The following is a 27,470-nucleotide window of genomic DNA, read 5'->3' as shown; positions in this document are numbered from 1 at the left end:
AAAATTGAGAGATTTTATTTACCATTGTCACATCCTAGATGATGGAGGTCAAATGTACACCTTTTCCCTGAAACACCCACAATACGGTCACCCGTATTGACCATGTTCCCAAGCATCTCCATGCAGTCTGACTTTGATTCTGTGCCACTAGGGTCACAATAATATACCCCCTCTCTGAATGTCCGAGTGTGACCCCCCCCCCATGGGTTACTGCAGCTAGTGTTGCCAGCACTGTCACTGCCTGGGTGGGGGCACCCCACCGGAATCCCCACCGGCTAGGTACAAGGTCATCAAGGTTCTCATTAGCAGCTTTGAGAATTTCCTTGTGTAGTATGCTCTCCCTTTAGGGGGCTTTGGCTTTGCAGGACCAACCCTGCCAAGCAGGCTCAGAATCTTGAGGGGGCAGTGCTGCTCTTGGTCTCTGACCATCATTTTGGCTGCATACAGACCGCTTACAGCATGCACATAAAACAGTTAGGGACTTCTCCTTAGTATCTGGGTCATTCAGGTGGGTGTCTAGGGTATAGGGTCATGGACCGTACCATTAAAATAGGATCATAAATAAATAATTAGATATCATTTATTTTAAAAATGTAGTTCCCCATGATAGGACAATAACAAATCAAATGTATCATCTATTTTAAAACTGTTGCACCATGATAGGACAATAAATAAATAAGAAGGGGAAGAGGTGTACTTTGTTCATGGTGCCGGCTAATGACAGTGAAGTGAAGAAATTGTCCATGGTGACGTTTCTCCCCTTGCCAAAGTAAGGTTACACAAGCCTCATCACCACATTCTCTGACACTCGCTCACCTGCTGCCCGGTGTGGATCTTTTCCCAGATATTAAAAGCTGTTTAGCATGTAAAATGATGCTCTCACTGTGTAGCCTACACCAGGTAGGCCAGAGGAGACTGATGAGACTGTTAGGATTCGGATGACTGATATAGGATACAGACCATTTTAAGATTATAATTCAAATAGATCAATATACTTTTCATATACCTTTCAATTTCCCAACCATTACAAGGTTGAGCACAAATGATGCGCTACCTGAACTATGTCGACTGGAACTCTCTCGCGGAAGACACAATAAACAGCAAACAAAATTTACTCACCAGATGAAAGTATTAAATTGAATTGATTAGTTTCGTCTTTTATGTCTAGAGACATCCTTTATGTGAACTGAAACTCTATTAAAGTCCTTGAGAAAGTAATGTTCAAAATTACTGTCAGGCTCAGCTTTTAAGATTTCAGCCCTTTAATTTAAATGGACTATTATATTAAGGTTTCAACATTCTGTTTTTAATTCTTCCTCTGATCTCATTACCGAGCTAAGTGGATAGACCACCGTTTTCCAGCTCGTAGTCTGTTACTAATGGAAAAGTATAATATCTGAACTGGCTGACCCTCGAGGACAGGTACTGTCTGATAATCTCACCGCTCATACTGTCTGAAAGAAGTCATTCTGTATTCTCTACCTTATTTCCCAGGTACTTATGTCCAGAGAATGGTCAACGACTAAGCGAAAGTGTAGTATATATTCAGATATAATTTTATTGACTAGAGAAAATGACATGAGGTCTTAAAGTGAATTTATTGGTACTTAGTCCCTTTTAAGAGGGCTTTCCCGAGCTGAATTGGAATCGGACAAGGACAATGTTTTAGTGACTACAGCTAGAGGACACTTCACTTTGACCATTGTAGTGTGGTGTCTGATGAATGGCTTTCACTAATTTCTTTAGTTTGTGGAACTAGTTGAGAGTGCTTAGTATGTTAATCACGTCTTTCTGAATTCAGGTGCCTCCTGTGGATAAGGTTAACATGAACAGCGGGGGGATAATTCCTTTAGCTGCAAATACTTGACAAGTGACTCATCAAATGTTCTGACTAAGACAGGAAATTGTTTTATTAACATCACAACTAGGGTGCAAGATTGTTAACTACTTTTTTCTCCATACGCACCCCTGACGTTTTTTCTTAACTTTGTTCTCATCAAAACGTGTAATACCATGCAGTTTGTTTACTTATTAATACCATCATTGCTGTCACAAATACAATACTATTTCTAGTTGTAATATTGTTTTAAATCTGCTATATCAATGAAATCCTGACAAATATACAGACCTTTGGTGCAATTATTTAATACAAATTTAAACTTTGGAGGAACAAGTTTAAAAGTAACAACATGAAAACAACATCTAAGTATGTAGAATGGCGGTCTTTATTTTCATTAATCTGCTACTGTAGATCCATGAGCAAGCAGTCGGAACAGCTTTGAAAATGTTAAAGAGCTTTGATTCCTTTGTTGTCATGTTCTAATATTTATAACAAATTGCTATGGAAGGACAACACTCAAGTCATTGAAGATCCCAAGCATTCAGTTTCCTAAAAACATACCCTCAAATGGAAATTGGAAATTACCATTACAGGAAGTGTGTCCTTTGGAAGTTTCAGCACTAAAAGCAATCAAATTCAGCTTCTGGGGGTTTCCAAAAAGTTACGGACTTATCCGGGAAATGGAATGAAAAGTGTGGTGTAAAATAGATTCAGCCAGTTTCAATGTAGCAATGACTTTTGATAATTACTATCTCCCCTCCAATAATGCTTCAATTGTACCTTTGATTACTACCACATTGTGTGTGTTTTTTGCGTTATTTGTAACTTAGTTTGTACATAATGTTTCTGATACCGTCTCTAATGACCGAAAAGAGCTTCTGGATATCAGGACGGCGATTACCCCCCTTGTACTGGACGAAGATTTTTTCTTTAACGAGTCGGATGCGAAGGATTTACTTCAGACACCCAACAAGACCCAAATCCCCGCCATTCACATGAAGATGAGACAGAGATATCAGGAAATTTGGTTGGGGTGCCTTGTAAGTATCTGATGTCCTATTAGCCTTCGTGCAATCATTGGATAACAAAAGGGATCAGCTCCGATCAAGACTATCCTACCAACAGGACATTAAAAACTGTAATATCTTATGTTTCACAGAGTCGTGGCTGAACGACGACATGGATAACATATATCTGGCAGGGTTTTCGGGTCCATCGGCAAGATAGAAAAGTTGCCTCCGGTAAGACAAGGGGTGACAGTGTAACTAGTTGTAAATAACAACTGGTGCACAAAATCTAATATTAAGGAAGTCTCTAGGTTTTGCTCACCTGAAGTAGAGTATCTCATGATAAGCTGTTATTTACCAAAATAGTTTTAATCTATATTTTTCGTATTTACCACCACAAACCGATGCTGGCACTCAGACTGCACTCAATGAGCTGTATAAGTCCATAAGCGAACAAGAAAATGCTAGGCGCTCCTAGTGGCTGGTGACTTTAATGCAGGGAAACCTACATCCGTGTTACCTCATTTCTACCAGCATGTTAAATGTGCAACCAGAGGAAAAAAAAACTCTAGACAACCTTTACTCCACACACAGAGACGCGTACAAAGCCCTCCATTTGGCAAATCTGACCATAATTCTATCCTCCTGATTCCTGCTTACAAACAACAACTAATGCAGGAAGTACCAGTGACTCGCTCAATAAGGAAATGGTCAAATGCTAAGCTACAGGACTGTTTTGCTAGCACAGACTGGAATATGTTCCGGGATTCTTCCAATGGCACTGAGGAGTACACCACATCAGTCACTGGCTTCCTCAAGTGCATCGATGACATTGTCCCCATAGTGACCGTACTTACATACCCCAGCCAGAAGCCATGGATTACAGGCAACATCCGCACTGAGATTCCGCTTTCAAGGAGCGGGACTCTAACCTGTACGCTTATAAGAAATCCCGCCATGCCCTCCGACGAACCATAAAACAGGCAAAGCGTCAATACAAGACTAAGATTGAATTGTACTACACCGGCTCCGATGCTCGTGAAACGTGGCACGGCTTGCAAACTACAGACTACAAATGGAAGCACAGTCGTCAGCTGCTCAGTGACACGAGCCTACCAGATGAGGTAAAACACTTATATGCTCACTTCAAGGCAAGCAACACTGAAGCATGCATGAGAGCATCAGATGTTCCGGACGACTGTGTGATCACACTCTCCGTAGTCGTTGTGAGTAAGACCTTAAAACAGGTCAACGTTCACAAGGCCGCTGGGCCAGACGGATTACCAGGACGTGTACTCCGAGCATGCGCTGACCAACTGGCAAATGGCTTCACTGACGATTTCAACCTGTCCCTGACTGAGTCTGTAATACCAACATGTTTCAAGCAGACCATCATAGTCCCTGTGCCCAGGAACACCAAGGTAACCTGCATCAATGACTACAGACCCGTAGCACTCAAGTATGTAGCTATGAAGGGCTTTGAAAGGCTGGTCATGGCTCACATCAACACCATTGTCCCAGAAACCTAGACCCACTCCAATTTGCATATCGACCCAACAGATCCACTGATGATGCAATCTCTATTGCACTCGACGCTGCCCTTTCCCACCTGGACAAAAGGAACACCTATGTGAGAATGCTATTCATTGACTACAGCTCAGCGTTCAACACCATTGTGCCCACAAAGCTCATCACTAAGCTAAGGACCCTGGGACTACACACCTCCCTCTGCAACTGGATCCTGGACTATCTGACGGGCCGCCCCAAGGTGGTGAGGGTAGGTAACAACACATCTGCCACTTCTGATCATCAACACAGTGGCCCCTCAGTGGTGCGTGCTCAGTCCCCTCCTGTAGTCCCTGTTCACCCATGACTGCACGGCCAAGCACGACTCCAACACCATCATTAAGTTTGCTGATGACACAACAGTGGTAGGCCTGATCACCGACAACGATGAGACAGCTTATAGGGAGGAGGTCAGAGACCTGGCAGTGTGGTGCCAGGATAACAACCTCTCCCTCAACGTGATCAAGACAAAGGAGATTATTGTGGACTACAGGAAAAGGAGGACCGAGCATGCCCCCATTCTCATCGACGAGGCTGCAGTGGAGCAGGTTGAGAGCTTGAAGTTTCTTGGTGTCCACATCACCAACAAATTATCATGGTCCAAACACACCAAGACAGTCGTGAAGAGGGCACAACAACATCTATTCCCCCTCAGGATTTGGCATGGGTCCTCAGATCCTCAAAAAGTTATATAGCTGTACCATTGAGAGCTGTACCACTGGTTGGATAACTGCCTGGTATGGAAACTGCTCGGCCTCCAACCGCAGGGCACTACAGAGGGTAGTGCGTACGGCCCAGTATATCACTGGGGCCAAGTTTCCTGCCATCCAGGCCCTTTATAATAGGCGGTGTCTGAGGAAGGCCCAGAAAATTGCTAAAGACTCCAGCCACCCTTGCAATAGACTGTTCTCTCTGCTACCACACAGCAAGCGGTACCGGATTGCCAAGTCTAGGTCCAAAAGGCGTCTTACAGCTTCTACCCTCAAAACATAAGACTCCTGAACACCTAATCAAATGGCTACCCGGACTATTTGCATTGTCCCCCGCCAAACTCCCCATTTTACGCTGCTGCTACTCTCTGTTTATTATCCATGCATAGTCACTTTACCTCTATCTACATGTACATATTACCTCAATTACCTCAACTAACCGGGTTGATTTGAACATGTAAATTCCTTATGACAGGTTTTTCAAAGTGACTTGGCAAAAAGCAATAAAAAGCTCCTTTACCTAACTACTAGTTTACTCCTGCTCAAAACACAGAAGGAAAAAAAAATGATGCATTTTATAGTAACTTGGTCCCAATTGATTGATGATAGGATTATAACGTGCCTTTAGCATTTGCAATATAGTGAGCAGAGGTCAGGTTTTTGTACTGTAGTGCTGCTACCTGATTACATTTAATGTTAGGCCATAAATGTTAGTAGTAGTATATTTAAAGGAGGACATTTTTTAAAGGCTATAAAGGTTTTATATACCTTAAATAGTGTAATTAGACAAGAGCCAACTCTTTTATCAGGGTTGTTACTGTATTCATAGGGGTAGAACTGACCATTAATATTAACCATATATCTCCAATAGTGTACTCAAGGTTAAGCTTTTCTTTCCGTCATCTACAGAACTATATATTTTTTATTTATTTTACTAGGCAAGTCAGTTAAGGAAAAATTCTTATTTTCAATGACAGCCTGTTCAGGGGCAGAATGACAGATTTCTACCTTGTCAGCTCGGGGATTCGAACTTGCAACCTTTCGGTTACTAGTCCAATGCTCTAACCACTAGGCTACCCTGCCGCCCCATGCATTATGTTACACAGAAGATAATGAATAATGACCCTACAATAAATGTTTAAGGTATGCTAAAATACCTAATAGATGTATCTATATGTGGTCTTTAACAATTCTGATACAGGTAAATAATCCATTGGTGAAGAACTGTACATTTTGAGTTTCTTATTCATCATACTATATCCTGTGTGATATCACTTTCCTTTGTGCTGATATATATCCTCGCGTTCTTTCTTTCAAAACTGATTACATCAGACAATAGTAAAGTTCTGAATTAACATACGGTAATGTAATTAGAAGAGAAATGAGAAATCCAACAAGTTTATGAATCCATCTGGGAGAGAAGATGACAGGTGCATTGCGAAAGGCTGAGGTGTGTGTGTGTGTGTGTGTGTGTGTGTGTGTGTGTGTGTGTGTGTGTGTGTGTGCTATTTGATTCTCTGCATGTTTGTTTTGCTTCTCTGTATGTCTGAAAGTTTGTTTGTTTAACCTCTGTTTAACTAGGTAGGTCAGTTAAGAATAAATTATTATTTACAATAATGGCAGTAGGTGAAGGGCACACACCATTGTCTTCGACAGGAAATGCAGGTTCTTACACCTTTTCTGTTTCTGAGATCTCTAAGTGAGGTGGGAAGCATATGCTCCCATGTTGGTGAATCATCTTCAACATAACTATCAGTAATACCACTTACAGTATATGAGTCTGGCTTGTACAATACACAACACATTCTGGCCAGATAGCAGTATAGGCATTAACTGCAGGGTCCTCCTACTCACTAGGGCTTTGTGAGTACACTACACCATCCCTGCCAATAGATTTCATCCATCCACCTCTACAAAATCAGAACAGGAAGAGACATTTGACCGAGGTCTCATTGGGGAGAATCCAGAACAATGGATAAGTTCATCTTAATGTGTGTATGATTACCCCCGGCTTCACTCTTTGGCAGGTGGGCCGACGGCCGGAATGTGAGAGCAGAAGATGGTGGAATCATTTGGAGAATGGTCCCTTTAATGGGATTGGAGTATTTAAAAAAAAAAGTCTATGTACTTTGCTGATAAGGGGACTGTTTATCCTGTTAATGTGTCACTTTAAATACATTAGGCCCTTTTTGGCTGGCTGCCTCCCTAATCCCAAATAGCATGAGACAAACCATTTATAGATCCTCACATAAATTAGAGTGGCATTGTTTTGGGTAATGAAACTCAATTTCCTTGTAAGAATAGGGTTTTTGGTTGAAACCAAATGATATCACTACTCAATTGCGTATTAAATCCCTTAATTTGGGGGCACTTTGGGTTTTACAGCGTTGTTAAGGTGCTGGGGCTTATTATTGGATGTAAAACAGAGGTGACCTTGGGCTGCTGGGCTAGAGACAGAGAGATGGCTTAGGAGGAGTTTGTGTGCTCTATAGAGGAGAGAGATACATAGGGCTCAATGCAGCATGTCAGCAGTGGTAGACAGCAGGCCACTATTAGTTGACTTATACTGTATGTGCTCCTAAAGGTCAGTCAGTTCTACCATAAAAACATCTACGGTAGGTTTTATTTGTATGAATATATTATCATATCATTTGTATTATCTCGTCCAGTTTTATACAGCAAGGCCATAAACCTGAGTTAATCTGTATGTCCCTATCGCTGACGTCCTCTGTAAAGCTCTGTTACCTAGGTTACGTCATAAAGCACCTATTTTATACTATAAATCATATAAACCCTTATGGAGTGAACCTTTTTATAAGTAGAGTCTGAAATGTGTTTGGTTCCTGCTAGAGGCGGTGGGCACTGCCCAGCAATGCTTGCTGCTGGCTCTGTGATTGAGCACAGTTTGAGTTGGCGTGGGTGTTGGGGTAAAGATGGACCTTTGGTTCCACTGGCTCAACTGATTGTTAATAACTTATTCTCACCGGACCCTAGCCCCAGGGGAAGTCCTAGACACTGGTAGAATCCAATTATCCCACGGGACCTCCTGTTTTCTATTTGAAGTGATTGCTGTCATTTGTACCTCATCAGCAATAGCAGCAGAGCCCAAAAAACATTCTGTGGCATAGGGCAGACATATTTCAGCATAATTATATCTTGGAGAAATCCCACTGTCGGTGTTGCAACAGTAATGCAGCAGTACATTACTAAGATGATTAGGGTCAAGCAGCTTTAAAAATTAATCTGTGGAGATGGCAGATGGCAATGGTGTGCGGGTGGTACAGAGGTCACGACCAGGTCATCCACTAGGAAGTGATGAGTCGTCAAAATTGGAGACCGCTGTGCTGACTGTGTTGAGCAGTGCAGCAGGCAGTGCAGAGACAGCTGTCACAGCAGAAGGAGCCCTCAAAGACCCCACTGACAGGGAGAGACACCTGGTGACAGATCTTTATGTCTGGGAGACAGAGGGTAATTTTGACTGCCTTTGTGCAATGCCCATGTCATATAGGGGAATATTACTTTGTCATATAATATCATTTTATGGTATATTGTATTCATCCTGATTCTATTTGCCTGTGCTGTAGTTGTAGCTTGCACATATCAAATGATTGCTCTTTCAACTAGCTTACTTGATCACAATACAATAACATCAAGCCCATTGTTATTTCACCTCCATGAATCTTTGTATTTGCTGCTTGTCTCCTGACCCTTAATTAATGATGACTGGCCAGGACCTGAATATGACATTGATGGCCTCCCCCATGCCCATGATCTCTCTCTCTCTCTTGCTCTCTCTCTCACTCTCTCCCCCCTGGTTGACATTATTATTATTATATCCTTCCTGTTTGGCCCTGTCCGGGGGTGTCCTCGGATGGGTCCACAGTGTCTCCTGACCCCTCCTGTCTCAGCCTCCAGTATTTATGCTGCAGTAGTTTATGTGTCGGGGGGCTGGGGTCAGTTTGTTATATCTGGAGTACTTCTCCTGTCCTATTCGGTGTCCTGTGTGAATCTAAGTGTGCGTTCTCTAATTCTCTCCTTCTCTCTCTCGGAGGACCTGAGCCCTAGGACCATGCCCCAGGATTACCTGACATGATGACTCCTTGCTGTCCCCAGTCCACCTGGCCGTGCTGCTGTTCCAGTTTCAACTGTTCTGCCTTCTTATTATTCGAACATGCTGATCATTTATGAACATTTGAACATCTTGGCCATGTTCTGTTATAATCTCCACCCGGCACAGCCAGAAGAGGACTGGCCACCCCACATATGTTCTCTCTAATTCTTTCTTTTTTTCTCTCTCTCGGAGGACCTGAGCCCTAGGACCATGCCCCAGGACTACCTGACATGATGACTCCTTGCTGTCCCCAGTCCATCTGACCGTGCTGCTGCTCCAGTTTCAACTGTTCTGCGTTATTATTATACGACCATGCTGGTCATTTATGAACATTTGAACATCTTGGCCATGTTCTGTTATAATCTCCACCCGGCACAGCCAGAAGAGGACTGGCCACCCCACATAGCCTGGTTCCTCTCTAGGTTTCTTCCTAGGTTTTGGCCTTTCTAGGGAGTTTTTCCTAGCCACCGTGCTTCTACACCTGCATTGCTTGCTGTTTGGGGTTTTAGGCTGAGTTTCTGTACAGCACTTTGAGATATCAGCTGATGTACGAAGGGCTATATAAATACATTTGATTTGATTTGATTAGATTATTAGCTGTTCAGTCCTGACTGGGAGAATATGATCTCTCTCTTCACATACAGTGCCTTGCGAAAGTATTCGGCCCCCTTGAACTTTGCAACCTTTTGCCACATTTCAGGCTTCAAACATAAATGCTCTCTGCGCTTTTAACGGACCTCTGAGACTATCACAGTGCAGGTGCATTTATACGGAGACTTGATTACACACAGGTGGATTGTATTTATCATCATTAGTCATTTAGGTCAACATTGGATCATTCAGAGATCCTCACTGAACTTCTGGAGAGAGTTTGCTGCACTGAAAGTAAAGGGGCTGAATCATTTCGCACGCCCAATTTTTCAGTTTTTGATTTGTTAAAAAAGTTTGAAATATCCAATAAATGTCGTTCCACTTCATGATTGTGTCCCACTTGTTGTTGATTCTTCACAAAAAAATACCGTTTTATATCTTTATGTTTGAAGCCTGAAATGTGGCAAAAGGTTGCAAAGTTCAAGGGGGCCGAATACTTTCGCAAGGCACTGTAGATGGCATGGCAGGACGTTAGGATCCAACTGAATTTAGCACATTTCAATGCCTTGAAACATGCTCCTTCTCCTCACTATGCATTTGAATTGTATGCCTGTTTAATGGCCTTTACGTCCATGAATGCCAACTATTTCATTAGGGAGTGTTATAAAGACATCGGGGTGGCTTTAAGTTGTTAAGTGTTTAATTTCAATGGGAAGTGCACAGTCTTGGGGAAGCTACTCTGAAAAGACCAAGCTATTTCACACTGAAATAAGTTAAGCTACACTAAAGCTAACCCTATGAAAAAAAAATTGTTTACTTAACTAATGTTTATTTTGTTAGGTTCTAATTCTCAGAGTAAAAAACTCAACAGACACTATGAAAGCTTAACAAAGTTGAATTCTTCTCAGAAGATCAATACAGCTGCATTCAGACAAAACATGTTTCCATCAAAAAAAGTATATATTCTCCAATTTAGATGCACTCCTCCTTCTCTCCTTCTCTCCAACCCTTACATCTTTTATGGTTCGACAGGAAGACGAAGTGATGGGGTTATAGACCGTTCCTTCTTCCGTAAGGTGACCTGACCTCAACCCCCTTGTTGCCTAATCCATGGCTCTCTCCCCTTATCAATGCCGGCCACATGTGATCGCTTCCCTGCCCAACTCACGGCTGTCATGGTGCCTGGTACCAGACTGTGTCTCTTCTCCTCCCAGAGGATCCCTCCCATAGGATCCCTGATGGCTAACAATATCATTATCCTGACATAATGTAAACGTTATACATGACCCTCTCTCCCTCAGTGACATGAATAAGTATATTTCACATTCTCAGAACCCAACACTTTGAAAAAGTAATTTAGTTCATCCAAACTACTTTGTGAAACATGATCATCTGTAAATCTGAAATGTCATAGACTATAAATTGCAAGAACAGGTCAATCTGGGGTCATATGTTAACAGAATGTGCCATTTAGCCTATTAAACACATACACTATGTATTAAGTGAGAATTAGGCAGGTCTGACGCTGAAAAAGAAAGGAAATGATTGCCTACTGTTGGGTTCTAGCTTGAAATATACTCATTCATGTACCGTACTAAAAAGTATCGATTCCTTTACATATGTAAGCAATTTATATGGTGGGGTCAGTGGAGGATGGATAAGAACTAGGTGTATGGAAAGTTATTGAGTGAGGAAGGGGGAGTGCAGAAGGTTTACATTCTGTCAACATGTTGTTGTTAATTCTCATGGCTCCTAAGGAGGGAGGCAAAGGGGGAACAGTCTGGTTTCAGTCACTGATAAAGAAGGACAGTCGTGGGTTTGGGAGGAGCAAGGAATTTGTCCCGAGTTCAGGTCAGATGAAGTGAGAAGGAACAGTCCTATCCCACAAACATATACTTCCACACCCACGAAGGTTCTAGCATGAGGCAGGGCCATGACTACACCAGTGAGAGGAACCAATTAAGTTCCTGACTAGCAACAGAGATGTACTGGCTGTCTAGATGGGCAAGGAGTTGACTCCACCTGGTACGAGGGTATAATTATAGGTACTTGTGTAAACATGTCTTTGTCTTTGCAGCTGTATGACCCAGTGGGTGAATAAACTTGTCTTGAGCTTTTTCTAGTCATCCATGAGGTTTTACTCTGTTTGGTCAGAACCTACAGTAACACTATTTAACCCAAACCACACCCATAGTGTGTAGTGCCAGTAGTTAGCTACACCACTACATGGCAGAAAAAGTAATTAACTACTGAAAACACTACCTAGATTTGAATTCAGTTCAACTACCGCCAAGCTACTGTAAAATGTAATTAAATTACTAGTTGAACTACATGTAGTTCACTACTCCTCAACACTGGAAGTGTGGCACAGCAGCCTTTCGGCAATGCCGTATTTGTCTAAATATCCGATATCTCACGTTAACTCGTTTGGAAATGGTAATTGGTCAATTCTTAACAGGTATTAGCATTTACTGAATGGGAGTCGTGACAACCCCCCATTTGGTGACAAATCAAATATGTATTTCTACGAGAGTATTCATAATTTTTCCTGATACAGTATGTGGGGAAGGTTTTTGTGTGTTGAAAGTAGACTTTACTCTCAATACTCTGTTTGAAAAGTGAGGCCGTTCAGAGTGGACATTAGAAATGTCTAAAAGCTGAACACAGTGAGATGTGTTTGATATGTGTAATGAATCAGGTAACAGGCTCTGACAGTACTGATGAGGCGCTGACTGACACAGTCTTCTATCCTCTCTGCATATTGAGCTGATATATCTAGATGAATCTCAAAGGTTATGGAAGTCTATCATTATTGTCGCTTATGAATTATTAAACGTGCAGCTGCCCATAATATTATGACGGGCATGGCAGGCTGAGGCGCTAGGCTAGGCAGCAGCGTTATCGGAGGACTCGCTGGCTGGCTTGCCATGCCACATGGTTAATGACAAGCAGCATAGTGCCTTAAGGGTGCCAGCTTTCATCAGGGTAAGCAGACGACACAGCCTTGTTACTGAGCTGACAAACTGTCACGGCACTGTCAGCCCACGCAGTTACTGACTCCATGCAGCTATGATCACCTTTAAACTGATGAGAACGACCTTTGGGGAGGACGTGTGTGTGCGTATATATGTGTGTGTGTGTGTGTATAGGTCACAAAAATCTCCTTGTTTAGTGTATCTCACTCCATTTGTATCTGTGTGCATCTGTCTTGTCTATGTGTATCTATAACCGTGACCTCAGCTTTACAACGATAATTCAAAACATTGTTTTACAGCATGTGTGCTACCGGTATACATTTTTCTAAAGAGAGAGATGAATAATCATTATAACCTTCACAAGCATTCTTCAAAATCCACCTCAGCTACAACACCGAGTGCTTCCTCAGTTGCTGCCAAACTGTTTTTATTCTAGTATGAAATAACATTTCAATTGCCGTTATGAACACTGATCAAGGTAAAGGTCACATTTATGAATGATAACCAACACATTTCATCATTCTAACAAAACAAAGGTCAGCCTGCTGACATTAACTGAACGCTGTGTTCAAGGATTTCTAATGGTAGTGTGGACAAAGAGGACTTTAGCCATGTCGGTCACAGTAGCTTTGGTGTTATTCTGCATCCCAGTGTTTCACACCCTCGGGAGAAGTGGGTTATTCACAGCTCACTAGACAACACTCTTTGTATCTATTATCATAAACTGTTGCATTGTTCAAGAGGGAACAGATTGTTCACTGGCATCTAAAGTAAAACTCATATTGGTGGAGATTAAATCAGTTCTCATTTTCAGAAATACTTAGTTATTTCACAGTGTGAATTTCATTCTAACAATGGAAACAAACTTGTACAACAGGGTGCTACATTTGAAAAGGCTGTTAAGAATAATACATGTATTTTGTCCATTCTTCCTTCATAATAAAATCTTGCATGTTGATTTTAGAGAAACGTCATCTCTTCAAAACACCCAACATGGTGGACTAAAATGAGCGAAAATGAAATACAATACTACATATACTATACGTACAGTCATAGCAACTGTGATTGGGTACTGTGCGTTGAGCCACTTTGAGTACAGCCCTGCTAATAAGTGGTATACTGAGTGTTCAGTAAATTTCACTCAGGGTCATCTGGGCTACCTTCAGATGCATCAGTCTAGAATAACAGGGCTTTATCAAAGATTTGGGCAAGCTGCAAACAATCCATCTGCTCTGTTCTGCAAGCTTAATGCGATATAGGTTTTACTGTAACCTTGGTAACTATTGGTACCTTGGTCGGTATTGATGCGGTACGGCATTCGCCTCACTCTAGAGAAGAGAGCTCTAATGGTTCAACCGTTTCTCTTTCTCATTCTCTTTGTGTAAAGTCAGCCATGCTTCTCCCCTGCTCTCAGGGGCTTGTGTAATGGCTGCAATGACGCACCTCAGGGTTGTCCTTTCTCTCCGCTGGGTAGACATTCCATCCCTGACGCCCTTGCTGGGAGCTTACATGCTTCAACCTCGTCTTCCCACACACAGGCATGCAAACTAACCAACACACACATACACATACACACATACACACACACATACACACACACATACACACACATGCAGACACACACATGCACACACACACACACACACACACACCAGCCTCTGTATCCTGCTAACGGTCTCAATGTTTGCCCAATAACAACACTCATGGCATGCTTTTGTCTTTGTACAGTGTCCACCCAAGTTATTACCAGCCAAAACGGCTCTGTTATATCTGTCCCCCTCTATTCGTTTAAACGGCTGCCTCTGATGAGTGCCACCTCTTTGTTAGACCTGAGAACATCCTCTTTCAAGCTCAATAGCCAAATCTCCAAATATGAGAAGCTGCAGATTAAACACAGCAATGTGCTTGAAATTTCACAGCCTACTAACTTTAATCCTACTATTGCACAGTCAGCATCCATTTATGAGAGGGAAAGATGCTGAAAGCGGACTTTCTGGAGGCTTTTGAAAAGTTTCCCACCTGATTGTCCCATGAGGAGCCAAAAATGTAGATCCCTGTACAATAATACAGTGGTTAGCATGTCCTCCAGCTCATCCTCTATATGGCTGTTTTAGTGTTCATGGTAGATGATCATACTGCCCATGTTAATGAAGTTCTGATACAGCGATGGCACACAGGAATAGAAAATTAAGGACTTGTCCACAAATCTGTCAAAGAATCTGGACTCTTTAGTGTGGTATCAGAGAGCATCCCATACTGTGCCATATCGAGTCACTCTACTTCTACCCCTGTCCTTCAAGCCCTAGCGATCCTGATGTATGTGTGTGCCCTGTACTGGAAGGGCAGTGGTAGTGATGAGGGCAGCTCACAGAGTACTCCTCTCCTGCCGTGTCCACTGACCCAGAGTCAGTAAGTTAATGACCAGCGCCACTGAAAGCCATCCCTCATTCTGTACCTGCCACTGGTCTGGGAGCAGCTCCCATCCCCCTGTCACTGCCCTTGTCACCCACCCCTGACAAATACTGTATCAAGCACATAGCTCCCAGAGGCTGTCTCAGTACCCAGCGACCACATAGCCCCAGTAGTCGATAGCATCACAGTCCTGTGCTTTGATCCCTATCTGGCCAACTTGGCTTTTTTCCTCCCTGCTTTTATTTCTCCCACCAACCTGCCCACTAAATCTAATCTCGCTTGGCTTTGTTAAAATCTTTCAAGGTTGCGGCTCGTCTTTTTGGATTCCTTTCTCGCTGCCTTCTTTCCTTTTTCAATTGTTTTGGGGTCGTAGCTCTTTATGCTAATGGAAATGGCATGTTCATGCTAATGTATTCATTAGGTTTACAGGACTTCTGATGATTTGCGGAGAGCGCAGTGAGGCAACGTTTTCTCCAGTGCTATTGACAATAAAATGGAATCCTAGGTGACGGTTAACAGACAGAATGACACCCATTGTCTTATCCCCATGTGTTAGTACACTACTAATTTGAATTATTTATACAAATAAGCAGCATGCAAGCAAAGTCTAAGCTATCTACTGTCTGTTGATACATCTACCTCTAGGGGGGCAGCCTGACCTTAAGAGAGAGCAAGCTCTTCACTGGAATGTTAATGAAAACTTATCACAGACTTCTGGGTCAACCCTGAACTTTCACTTCACTTTCCCCACAGATGCATGTTCCTCTCACAGACACAGATAAGCACACACATAAGTGCACACACTTGTTTACAAAAACACACACACACACACACACACACACACACACACACACACACACACACACACACACACACACACACACCAATTGTTTATTTCACAAAATCTCTCTTTCTCTCTCTCTCTTTCTATCTGTAGAGATGTCAGGTACTGGGGCAGACATATCTCAGGTGCATTGGAAGCAGCAGTGGTTGGAGAACGGGACACTGTATTTCCACGTGTCCATGAGCACCTCTGAGCAGCTGATCCAGACCACCGTACCCACGGCCCGGGAACCTGCTCATGTCCTGCACGAACACATGCACCTGCTGCACATCTCTGTTATGGTAAGAAACACATACAGTCCTGGCCAAAAGTTTTGAGAATGACACAAATATAAATTTTTCACAAAGTCTGCTGCTTCAGTGTCTTTGGATATTTTTGTCAGATGTTACTATGGAATACTGAAGTATAATTACAAGTATTTCATAAGTGGCAAAGGCTTTTATTGACAATTACATGAAGTTGATGCAAAGAGTCAATATTTGCAGTGTTGACCCTTCTTTTTCAAGACCTCTGCAATCCACCCTGGCATGCTGTCAATTAACTTCTGGGCTGATGGCAGCCCATTCTTGCATAGTCAATGCTTGGAGTTTGTCAGAATTTGTGTTTTTTTTGTCCACCTGCCTCTTGAGGATTGACCACAATTTCTCAATGGGAGTTTCTTGGCTATGGACCCAAAATATTGATGTTTTGTTCCCCGAGCCACTTAGTTATCACTTTTGCCTTATGGCAAGGTGCTCCATCATGCTGGAAAAGGCATTGTTCGTCACCAAACTGTTTCTGGAAGGTTGGGAGAAGTTGCTCTCAGAGGATGTGTTGGTACCATTCTTTATTCATGGCTGTGTTCTTAGGCAAAATTGTGAGTGAGCCCACTCCCTTGGCTGAGAAGCAACCCCACACACATGAATGGTCTCAGGATGCTTTACTGTTGGCATGACACAGGACTGATGGTAGTGCTCACCTTGTCTTCTCCGGACAAGTTTTTTTCCGGATGCACCAAACAATCGGGGATTCATCAGAGAAAATGACTTTACTCCAGTCCTCAGCAGTCCAATCCCTGTACCTTTTTCAGAATATCAGTCTGTCCCTGATGTATTTCCTGGAGAGAAGTGGCTTCTTTGCTGCCCTTCTTGACACCAGGCCATCCTCCAAAAGTCTTCGCCTCACTGTGTGTGCAGATGCACTCACACCTGCCTGCTGCCATTCCTGAGCAAGCTCTGTATTGGTGGTTCCCCGATCCCGCAGCTGAATCAACTTTAGGAGACGGTCCTGGCTCTTGCTGGACTTACTTGTGCGCCCTGAAGCCTTCTTCACAATAATTGAACTGCTCTCCTTGAAGTTCTTGTTGATCCGATTAATGGTTGATTTAGGTGCAATCTTACTGGCAGCAATATCCTTGCCTGTGAAGCCCTTTTTGTGCAAAGCAATGATGACGGCACGTGTTTCCTTGCAGGTAACCATGATTGACAGAGGAAGAACAATGATTCCAAGCACCACCCTCCTTTTGAAGCTTCCAGTCTGTTATTCGAACTCAATCAGCATGACAGAGTGATCTCCAGCCGTGTCCTCGTCAACACTCATACCTGTGTTAATGAGAGAATCACTGACATGATGTCAGGTTGTCCTTTTGTGGCAGGGCTGAAATGCAGTGGAAATGTTTTTTGGTGATTCAGTTCATTTGCATGACACAGAGGGACTTTGCAATGAATTGCAATTCATCTGATCACTCTTCATAACATTCTGGAGTATATGCAAATTGCCATCATACAAACTGAGGCAGCAGACTTTGTGAACATTTATATTTGTGTCATTCTCAAAACTTTTGACCACGACTGTACCCCCCCCCCCCCCCCCCCACACACACAAACACACACATCCTGTAACAACAGCTTTGTGATAGAAGCACCCTCAGATGGGTACGCATTTCACACATCTCCTTTGTTCTTCTGGGAACATGGACATACCAACAAACCTTCTCAAACATTACACCTCTACTACCATATCCATCTGTTCACCTGCCTCTGCATGCTCCACAAGTCTCTACTGCTCTCCTATAGGTCGTTAGCAATAAAACGTCACAATACGGTGCAAAGCGTTCAATTTGGATGCTGGGGGGAAAGGAGACCCCCAGCTCTACTAAAACCATTGACTACTTGGGGGTGTTTTCAAAGGATTGTTAAATAAATGTAACTATTTGGTTGTAATATCATCACCTCATGAAGAGCCTAGTCAGAACTACACATTTCAGAGTTTCCATGCAAAATAATTGTGCAAATTTACCTCTATCATCAAAGTTATACAGAAATGAACTGTATGCTTTTCATGATCAGTGAACATGAATTGATCATGTATTTTCAGACATGTGAGGGTCCATTTGGCATGTAGCTAGCTAAGCAAACAACATGTGTCATTTAGCTTGCTTCCAAAGAGATGAGGTTTTTGGAAAGAGCTTGACATCGACAAGTCCTCGTCCTGGTAAAGTTGTCAGTCGGACTACTGTCATCACCACTATAGATAGCAAGCAAATATAGCCATCTAGTTTACCCACTGAAAGTTAGTCGATTTGGCATGGCATGGTTCGTCAACAAGCAAACTCGATTAAACACCCTTAAAAACCATGTTGAATAGGGGAAAATGTTGGAGAAAAAAAGTACATTAGGTCTACTTCTTCCAATGCAAATCCACCATTCCAGTGTTTTACTTGCTATTTTGTATTTACTTTGCCACTATGGCCTTTTTTTGCCTTTACCTCCCTTATCTCACCTCATTTGCTCACATCGTATATAGACTTGTTTATACTGTATTTTTGACTGTATGTTTGTTTTACTCCATGTGTAACTCTGTGTTGTTGTTTGTGTCGAACTGCTTTGCTTTATCTTGGCCAGGTCGCAATTGTAAATGAGAACTTGTTCTCAACTTGCCTACCTGGTTTATTAAAGGTGAAATAAAATATAAATAAATAAATACTTACCACTATGTTTAGCCAACTGTACAAAGTCTCTACTGGGGGCTTGTAAAGTAAATGCACCCTTCTGCTGCTTGACAGGCAAAATGGATGGGAAATGAACCTAAACCACTCATACTGGTCGGGTATAGTTCACTTTTATTGTATATCACTCAAATAGCCAATATTTAGAGATAGTGTGAGGCTATCCTCATGTATCTGAAATTACATGATCAATTCATGTTTACTGATCATGAAAAGCATTACAGTTCATTTCTGTATAGTTCTGATGATAGTGGTAAATTTGCACAATTGTTTTGCATGGAATAATCTGAAATGTGTAGTTCTGACTAGGCTCTTCATGAGGTGATGATATTACAACCAAATAGTTCCATTTATTTAACAATCCTTTGAAAATGGCACACAGTTGTCAACGGTTGTAGCGACGCTGGGGTTCTCCTTGTCCACCAGCAAACAAATCGAACACTCTGCACCTTATTGTGACATTTTATTGATAACAACCTACACACATCTCTCTTCTTCAATCCATTACACCTCTCCACTGGTATGTCCTTACAAGTATTCTCTCCATTCAACTATCTCCTCTCACACCTCTCCAGTCCCCTCTCTTCACGTCTCCACCCCCTTTTTGCTCTCCTCTTTCTCACGTCTCACTCCTCTCTTTCTTTCTTATATTATCTCTATTCCTTGCTCCAGGCGTCACTTCTCATCTCTCCAACTTAATCACCTCTCAATACACTCCTCTTTTCTCTGCCCCTTATGACCCCTCTCTCTACCACCCCATCCTCACATCTCTTCACATCCCCTTCTCTCTGCCTCTTTCTCTCTCTTTCCCCCTCTATCTTTCCTTTTCTCTTTGCCTATTGACTCGCTGTCCTCAGGGGAATTAGTGCTGGGCGATATGGCCAAAATATCATATCACGGTATTGTAAAAATAAAAAATGACAGAATGAGATTATTTGACAGTATTTTATGTTTTTAAATTATACAATTTCTAAATTTGCTTTAAAAGTAGTGCATGACCTCAGGGTGGCAACACATACATTCTAAGTGATTTAAATGGGTCTTTCTCCATTCTGATTGTTTTATACGGTTCAATTCAACTTCAACTCCGAATTTTTTTTTTTTGCATTTTCATACATTTCTGTATTTCCTGCACTCATTTGAGAAAATTTCCACACTGCCATGTAGGGCTGCACGGTATCAGCAAACAATCTAAACCTTATTTCAAACCAAATGTTGCAATAGCAATTTTACTTATGCTTTAGAGCAGAACACTTAGGTGAAATGTTGGAATCATGGAAATGGAATGATTATTCTAATTCGAAGGAAAATGCCAGGGAGGAGTTATTATGATAGGGTAAGAACCAAAGTGTTTTTTTTTAGGAACCAAAGTGTTGATAATTGTTTCCTAAGGGACCCTATAATCTTTGGCTACATTGACTGTTTAATCTTAGCTACTTCATGTAGCTAACATATTAATGCTTCTTGTATTCCTCTTTGATTTAGAAGGTGCTGTTGCACAAACAACATGCTGATTTAGGTCTACACCATCACTGGTATTATCAGGCTGTATAACTAATTATGTTTGCTCTGACTCAGTACATGTATTAGCTAGCTACTTAGTGTTTAGCATTAGCAGCAACAAGATTTAGGCCCAACTTGCAAAGAAAAGACAAATTAGCTGTTTTCAGATGTAAGCAACACAAACTAATAGTATAATTTTAGAACACTACTGGATTTTTTAAATCAGTCAGTTAAGAACAAATTCTTATTTTCAATGACGGCCTGTTCAGGGGCAGAACGACAGATTTGTACCTTGTCAGCTCGGGGGTTGAACTTGCAACCTTCCGGTTTCTAGTCCAACACTCTAACCACTAGGCTACCCTGCCGCCCCAACGAAGCGAAGTGAAAAAAGGGATTTTTTTGTTGTTGTTGTCATCAACATTGTTGCATGTGCTGCATTGACCATGCAGACTGAACACAAGTGTCTCGTGGTCGAGGAACAACAAATAGAGAGAGCAGAGAGAGATGACTCAAGTAGCGAAGTAAACTATAAACACGGCGTACCACATTTAACAAACCAAACATTCAAATACTGTTATAGAAGGTAAAGTAAAAACCCAAACCAGTCATTGCATCAATACCAGTATATCTTAAAATATGCTATACTGCCCAGCCCTAAGGGGAATTGCTGTATCATGTGCAATCATCCATCCATGCTGTCCGATGCAAATCTCTCACCCACCCTCAATGTGTCCCTCTGCTGACTAGCACTGTTTCAGGGCATAAACATTAGCAGGCTCTGTTTTTAAATATCACTTCACTGAGTGATGAGCCAGAGGTCATTCCGGGCAAGCTGGTTGAGCGATATAAAGTGGGTTCAAGCTCAGAGCAGACCCTACTTCATGCTTTCAGTCACCCCTCTTGGTTTTCTTTTGATACTTCCACTTGGACTTGATGTGAATGGTAGCATGTGTGTTTATCCGTGCGGAATCTCATCATCTGTGAAATTGGGAAAGGATATTGAATAGGAAGGAAGAGGATCAGGAAACACGGTGTATGCTTCTGGCCTCGGGGCCCAGGATGTCTCCTAGCTCTTTGCATCATTAAGTGTAATTCTGTCAGTTCTGTGACAGGTTCAAGTCTGAGTGCTCTATTCTTTTGACATTGAGCTGTCGGTTTCTCTCTCCCGATTCCTCCTATGTTCATTCTCTCCATCACATACGTGGAAAGGACATCATTTTGACATGGAACTCTGATAACCTTTTGAATTGTGCAGTTTATTCTGATTTGTTTAGATCATAATGTGTCCAATTGCTCTATTCATATTTACATTACTGGTTTTAGAACACCTACTCATTCAAAGGTTTTTATGTATTTGTACTATTTTCTACATTGTAGAATAGTAGTGAAGACATCTAAACTATGAAATAACATATGGAATAATGTAGGAACCAAGAGAGTGTTAAACAAATCAAAATCTATTTTATATTTAAGATTCTTCAAATAGCCACCCTTTGCCTTGATGACAGCTTTACACACTCTTGGCATTCTCTCAACCAGCTTCATGAGGTAGTCACCTGGAATGCATTTCAATCAACAGGTGTGCCTTGTTAAAAGTACATTTTTGGAATTTCTTTCCTTCTTAATGCGTTTGAGCCAATCAGTTGTGTGGTAAACAGAAGACAGCCCTAATCGGTAAAATACCAAGCCCATATTATGGCAAGAACAGCTCAAATAAACAAAGAGAAACGACAGCATCATTACTTTAAGACATGAAGGTCAGTCCATATGGAACATTTCAAGAACTTTGAAAGTTTATTCAAGTGCAGTCACAAAAACCATCAAGCGCTATGATGAAACTGGCTCTCATGAGGACCGCCACAGGAATGGAAGACACAGAGTTAAGAAAATGCAGCCCAAAGGACACCAATAAGAAGAAGAGACTTGCTTGGGCCAAGAAACACAAGCAATGGACATTAGACCGGTGGAAATTTGTCCTTTGGTCTGGAGTCCAAATTGGAGATTTTTGGTTCCAACCTTAATGGAGGATGAGTTGTTATGGTGTAGGGGTGCTTTGCTGATGACACTGTCTGTGATTTATTTTGAATTCAAGGCACCCTTAACCAGCATGGGTACCACATTATTCTGCAGTGATAGGCCATCCCATTGGGCTTAGTGGGACTATCATTTGTTTTTCAACAGGACAATGACCCAACAATTTGGCTCCCGAGTGGCACAGTGGTCTAAGGCACTGCATCTCAGTGCTAGAGGCGTCACTACAGACCCTGGTTTGATTCCAGGCTGTATCACAACCGGCCAACATTTAAAAAGCAGATTAAAAAAACATGCATGCACGCTAACATACGCACTATATATACACATGGATTTAGTGCTGTAGAGATGTGGTAGTGGTGGAGTAGGGGCCTGAGGGCACACAGTGTGTTGTGAAATCTGTGAATGTATTGTAATTTTGCTGGACCCCAGGAAGAGTAGCTGCTGCTTTGGCAGCAGCTAATGGGGATCCATACAAATGCAATCGGCCCAGCGTCGTCTGGGTTAGGGTTTGGCTGGGGTAGGCCGTCATTGTAAATAAGAATTTGTTCTTAACTTACTTGCCTAGTTAAATAAAGGTTCAATCAAATATACAAAAATACAAAAAACACACCTCCAGGCTGTGTAAGGGCTATTTTACCAAGGAGGAGAGTGCTGCATCAACCCATACAAAAATGACAATTAATTATAATACACACAATAATTCACATTTCTTGTTACTGCAGGGTTATTTTCCTACTGTGAGAAACGGATCAAATTAAGATCCTGCATCTGTATAGAATGCTAGCATTCCAATTAAGAAGCATTTTACCTTAAATAATGTGCAGTATGGAGCTCACAAAGGCACATTTACTGCCCCAAGGTAAGCATTACTTTCAGCAGACAAGATAAATGATCTTATGTGCTAAATAAAATGCTCTTATGTTTTCAAAGTACACTTAGCTTTTCACCAAACATGACCCTACAGTGATCACTAAACTAAAATGTGTATATCACCATTACCATATCATTAAAAACATAGTCATTCACTGTATGATCTTAACATTAAAATCAAATGACTATTTAAACACAAAGACATATTTCTCCTTTTTTGAACTGCCTTGCCAAAAATAACACTAAACGCACAACTTAAAGTTCCTTTCAAAAAGCTTTGGGCATGCCATTAAACTCACTTAAGTAAGGAACAAGGACAAGCTTTCATTCTTCCACTCTAATGGGCTGACTTGTCAATCATGTCGAACAAGCGACAGCACGCCAGGATAATGATGATTTTATAGGTTACACTTAGACCTCTGTGTCTCAGATGATAGGCTGCTGCCAGCTGTACCAGCCTCGAGATTCAGATAATGAGCTTCCTCTTACTCATGATGAAGAACAAATAAGGGAATTAAATACAGGTTGTGAAAATCGGCGACATGAGGGCCAAAAGGTAAATGTTTTGTTATTCAATGAAGAAACAGTAGAGTTGGATCAGGGGTCTGTGGCCATTAGCTGTGCTTCCCCACAGCTTCTCTCATTAGCCTCTCTTAACTTTTCCAGTTATTTGGAAAGATTTGATTTAGGGGAAAGTGTGCATGACACATGCATAAATGACGTCTTTAGGGAAATGGTCAAATGGATGTGTACCTTTTGAATTGGTATTCAGTATCGAAATGTGGTCGGGAGGGCTGTGTTTTCCATTGCTCTGTTTTAAGTGCTCATTGGCATATTTAAACCCATTGCCTATCAATTCCAGGAAACCTCTCCAGCATTACGATGAACTTCCCTTCTGCTGTTATGCTGGTCAACCAGGACCAGTCACACTAAGAGCCCCTAGCTTGATCAGTCCTGACTCAGACCCCCGTCATGACCTTCTATGCCCCTGACTCCCCCCCCTGTCTGGCCTTGCTACATTACCGTGTCTGGTCCGAGACCGTCTGGTCGTAGGGGGTACATTAGCATGCGCCGGGCACTCGTCGGCTCCCCTTACATAAGCGTTTACAGCAGCTCCGCTCCCTGCATGGCTAATGTTGTGTCTGTTCCAGCAGCCTTGCCTGGAGGGCTTTATGTGACACCACTGATTCGAGCTCTCATCCTCAACGTCGAGTGATCAAACACTTGCGTTGAAGGTACCACACATAAAGTATAATGGTGGTCCGCGAAGCTTTGGTTTTTCGCTGCTTTTTGGGTGGTTATCCTAGAGCGTTTGCTGACAGGTTTTAGGATAACTCACACTGGCCGCCTATAGTTATAAAGCCAGAATGAGCCCATTGGAAATCAACCCACTAATAGTTATAAAGCCAGAATGAGCCCATTGAAAATCAACCCACTAATAGATATAAAGCCAGAATGAGCCCATTGGAAATCACCCACTACTGTGTTATTAACATGTAATAATAGCTTCGGAAGCGCCTTGGTTGTCTTAGCATAGGGACTGAGAAGAGGATGGCTTGCTTTGCACTCTCTTGTCATTACCATTGATCCATGCCGTTTACCAATAATTGGGAATTATGCTAACCCAGTTGCTCTGGTGGCCTGCGTACTTATTGTTCAAAGGCTGTGGGAGATAATTGCCAAACCTTGCAGAGCAGCTAGTGCCAAGCTTACAATTCGGGCTCTCAAACAGAGAAGGAAATGAAAAAAGAGGAAACAAAGGCATACTGTAGAATGTTATCCTCCTGTATCCTATCTGCCAGAGCCATTCATGCACAAGTCGGAATTAAATGGAATCGATAGTGATGAAGCAGTCTCTGACAGATCCTTTTACATTCCCCCTCAGAGCCAGAGAAGGAAGTGTGGCGCGTGGAATTATTAACACCTAGTGCTAACCACTTTGCCGCCACAAAAGAGTCACAGTGGCTGTTTGATCAGGCTTGCGAGATGTACTTCGCCACGCATTAAACAAAACCACCCGGCAACCGAGAGAGAGAGAGAGGCAATTTCCCTGCCTCACTGGAACCCCCATTCCCCCCAGAACAGAATCCATCCATGTTTTAGGAATCTCAAGCTAAGACATATGAGGATAGGAGGACTAGGCACAGAGTGTGTGCATCTGTTTCTGACACAGTAAGGATGGGAATGAAATACAATACTCTGCAATACTATTGTCAAGTTTCAAAGAGAAAAAAAATACAGATTTATTGTCAGCCATAGTAGTGGTAAGGTGGATATTTCTTACATAAATGACGACACGTTTGGGTTCACTTGGAGGACAAGTAGTATTTTAACTCAATGGGACACAATAACGGCTGGCAGCTACCGAGCCTTTCATATGCCATGTAACGGAACATAATCTTCCCATTCTCTCAGATCTTGGCGTGAGTGGTGGGTGTACATGTCTTGCAAAGCAGAAAGCAGAAATGGAAAATTCAGCCATTCGTAAACCATAAATATAGATATGTGTGAAATGCTACATAAATCATAAATATAGATATGTGTGGAATGCTACATAAACCATAAAGATAGATATGTGTGGAATGCTACATAAACCATAAAGATAGATACAGTATGTGTGAAATGCTACCTTTTAGACAAGCACTAAAGACAATGAATAATCTATCGTTTAGAACCATGAACCTATTCATTTTCACACCACTGCATCCATTACTAGGCTCATTCATTCCCATTCCGTTTGCGGTGTAAAGGTATAGGAATAGTATCCTTATCATCACTCTCCTGCCAGATATGCATAGAGGGGCAGTGCACGCTACACGGTAGGAGCCACCACTTTATAATTAACAAGTCAGTGGTTATGGATGGTCAGAGAGTGGAGGGTCACTGAGGCACACAGGTCCCTACACACACAGTGTCCGCCCATAATTGCGGCTCTACCGGAATCAAATTAATTTCCTAGGCTGGTACAAGCTGACATAATGTAGCTACTCTGGGCACAGACACATTTAATTATAGCATTTAACTCAGAGTGAGTTACATTTTAATTGTTCCCTGTTTAATTGTTCTGGCCACCTTTCGGTTCCTTTCATTTGACAAATGTGCATGTTATAGAGCCATGAATACAGTATCAATTCTAATTAAAACACACACAGTACCCAGCAGCTGAAGGAGACCGGGGTGGGAAGTTCTAGAAGGAAAAGTTATTAGGAAAGTGATTTACTCAGAGGAGATAATTGTACTTCAGACCTATGCCTAAAGTTTATCTTCATCATCTCACTGAATGAATATGCATACAGTATCTCTTGTTCACAGTCTCTGACTTCCGGTATGGCTATAACTGGGCAAATCAATCAAATTAGATGGTTCTTTCATTCAACTTTTGTCATTTAATGACTTGTTAGCAACCACATTTGTATTGTAGATGAATGGGATTAAGATGGCCATTTTAGGGTTTGTCTTTTAATCAGGAGCATGAAGGCAACAGTATCAGTCATTGAAGTTGGAATGGTATCAATACTGCAGCCAATGCCAAGTTGTTGTGTGCCATTGGTCAGAGTGAGAGCCAATGGTGAGAGCCAATGGTGAGAGCCAATGGTGGCAAGCTCAAGCTCTGCAGTCAATAAAGGCATCGTTCGCTTCCACACTTTTGTTTACACTCTGATAGTGTTTGATTACAAGCTTTGCTTGGACCTTGACAGGAACAGATGACAGGACAGTGAGAACGAAATGACTTGTTGTGGAATAGGGAGAGAGGAGAGCTAGCACATGGAGTCAGCCACTGAAGGAGACATTTAAATTACACTATGCCAAATAATGTAGTTCACTTTGGCAGTGCCTTCCGTTCCCACAGCACAATATTGACAGTGCTTGCTCGCAGCCAAAGCAGGGATTTTTTTGGGGTCACAGTCAGAATTGCAATGTCTATTCCTATTCTCTCTAACGTCTCTCTTGGACAGATTCAAATGACACTGCTTGGTAAGAAACTACTATCTCTCTCTCTCTCTCTCTCTCTCTCTCTCTC

The 27,470-nt window shown here is 42.1% G+C and overlaps 1 protein-coding gene across 1 annotated transcript in view; it reads left to right on the top strand.

Annotated features, from left to right (window-relative positions):
- Window positions 1-27,470, top strand: part of LOC109873601 (astrotactin-2) — a 476,030-nt gene that overhangs the window by 61,210 nt on the left and 387,350 nt on the right. Inside the window, exon 2 of the mRNA XM_031809054.1 lies at window positions 16,150-16,337. Within this exon, the coding sequence (XP_031664914.1) occupies window positions 16,150-16,337 (188 nt within the window). The remainder of the gene's footprint in view (window positions 1-16,149; window positions 16,338-27,470) is intronic.

Source organism: Oncorhynchus kisutch, linkage group LG29, assembly GCF_002021735.2.
Source record: "Oncorhynchus kisutch isolate 150728-3 linkage group LG29, Okis_V2, whole genome shotgun sequence".
Classification (NCBI taxonomy): domain Eukaryota; kingdom Metazoa; phylum Chordata; class Actinopteri; order Salmoniformes; family Salmonidae; genus Oncorhynchus; species Oncorhynchus kisutch.
This window is presented reverse-complemented; position numbering and strand designations above follow the sequence as displayed.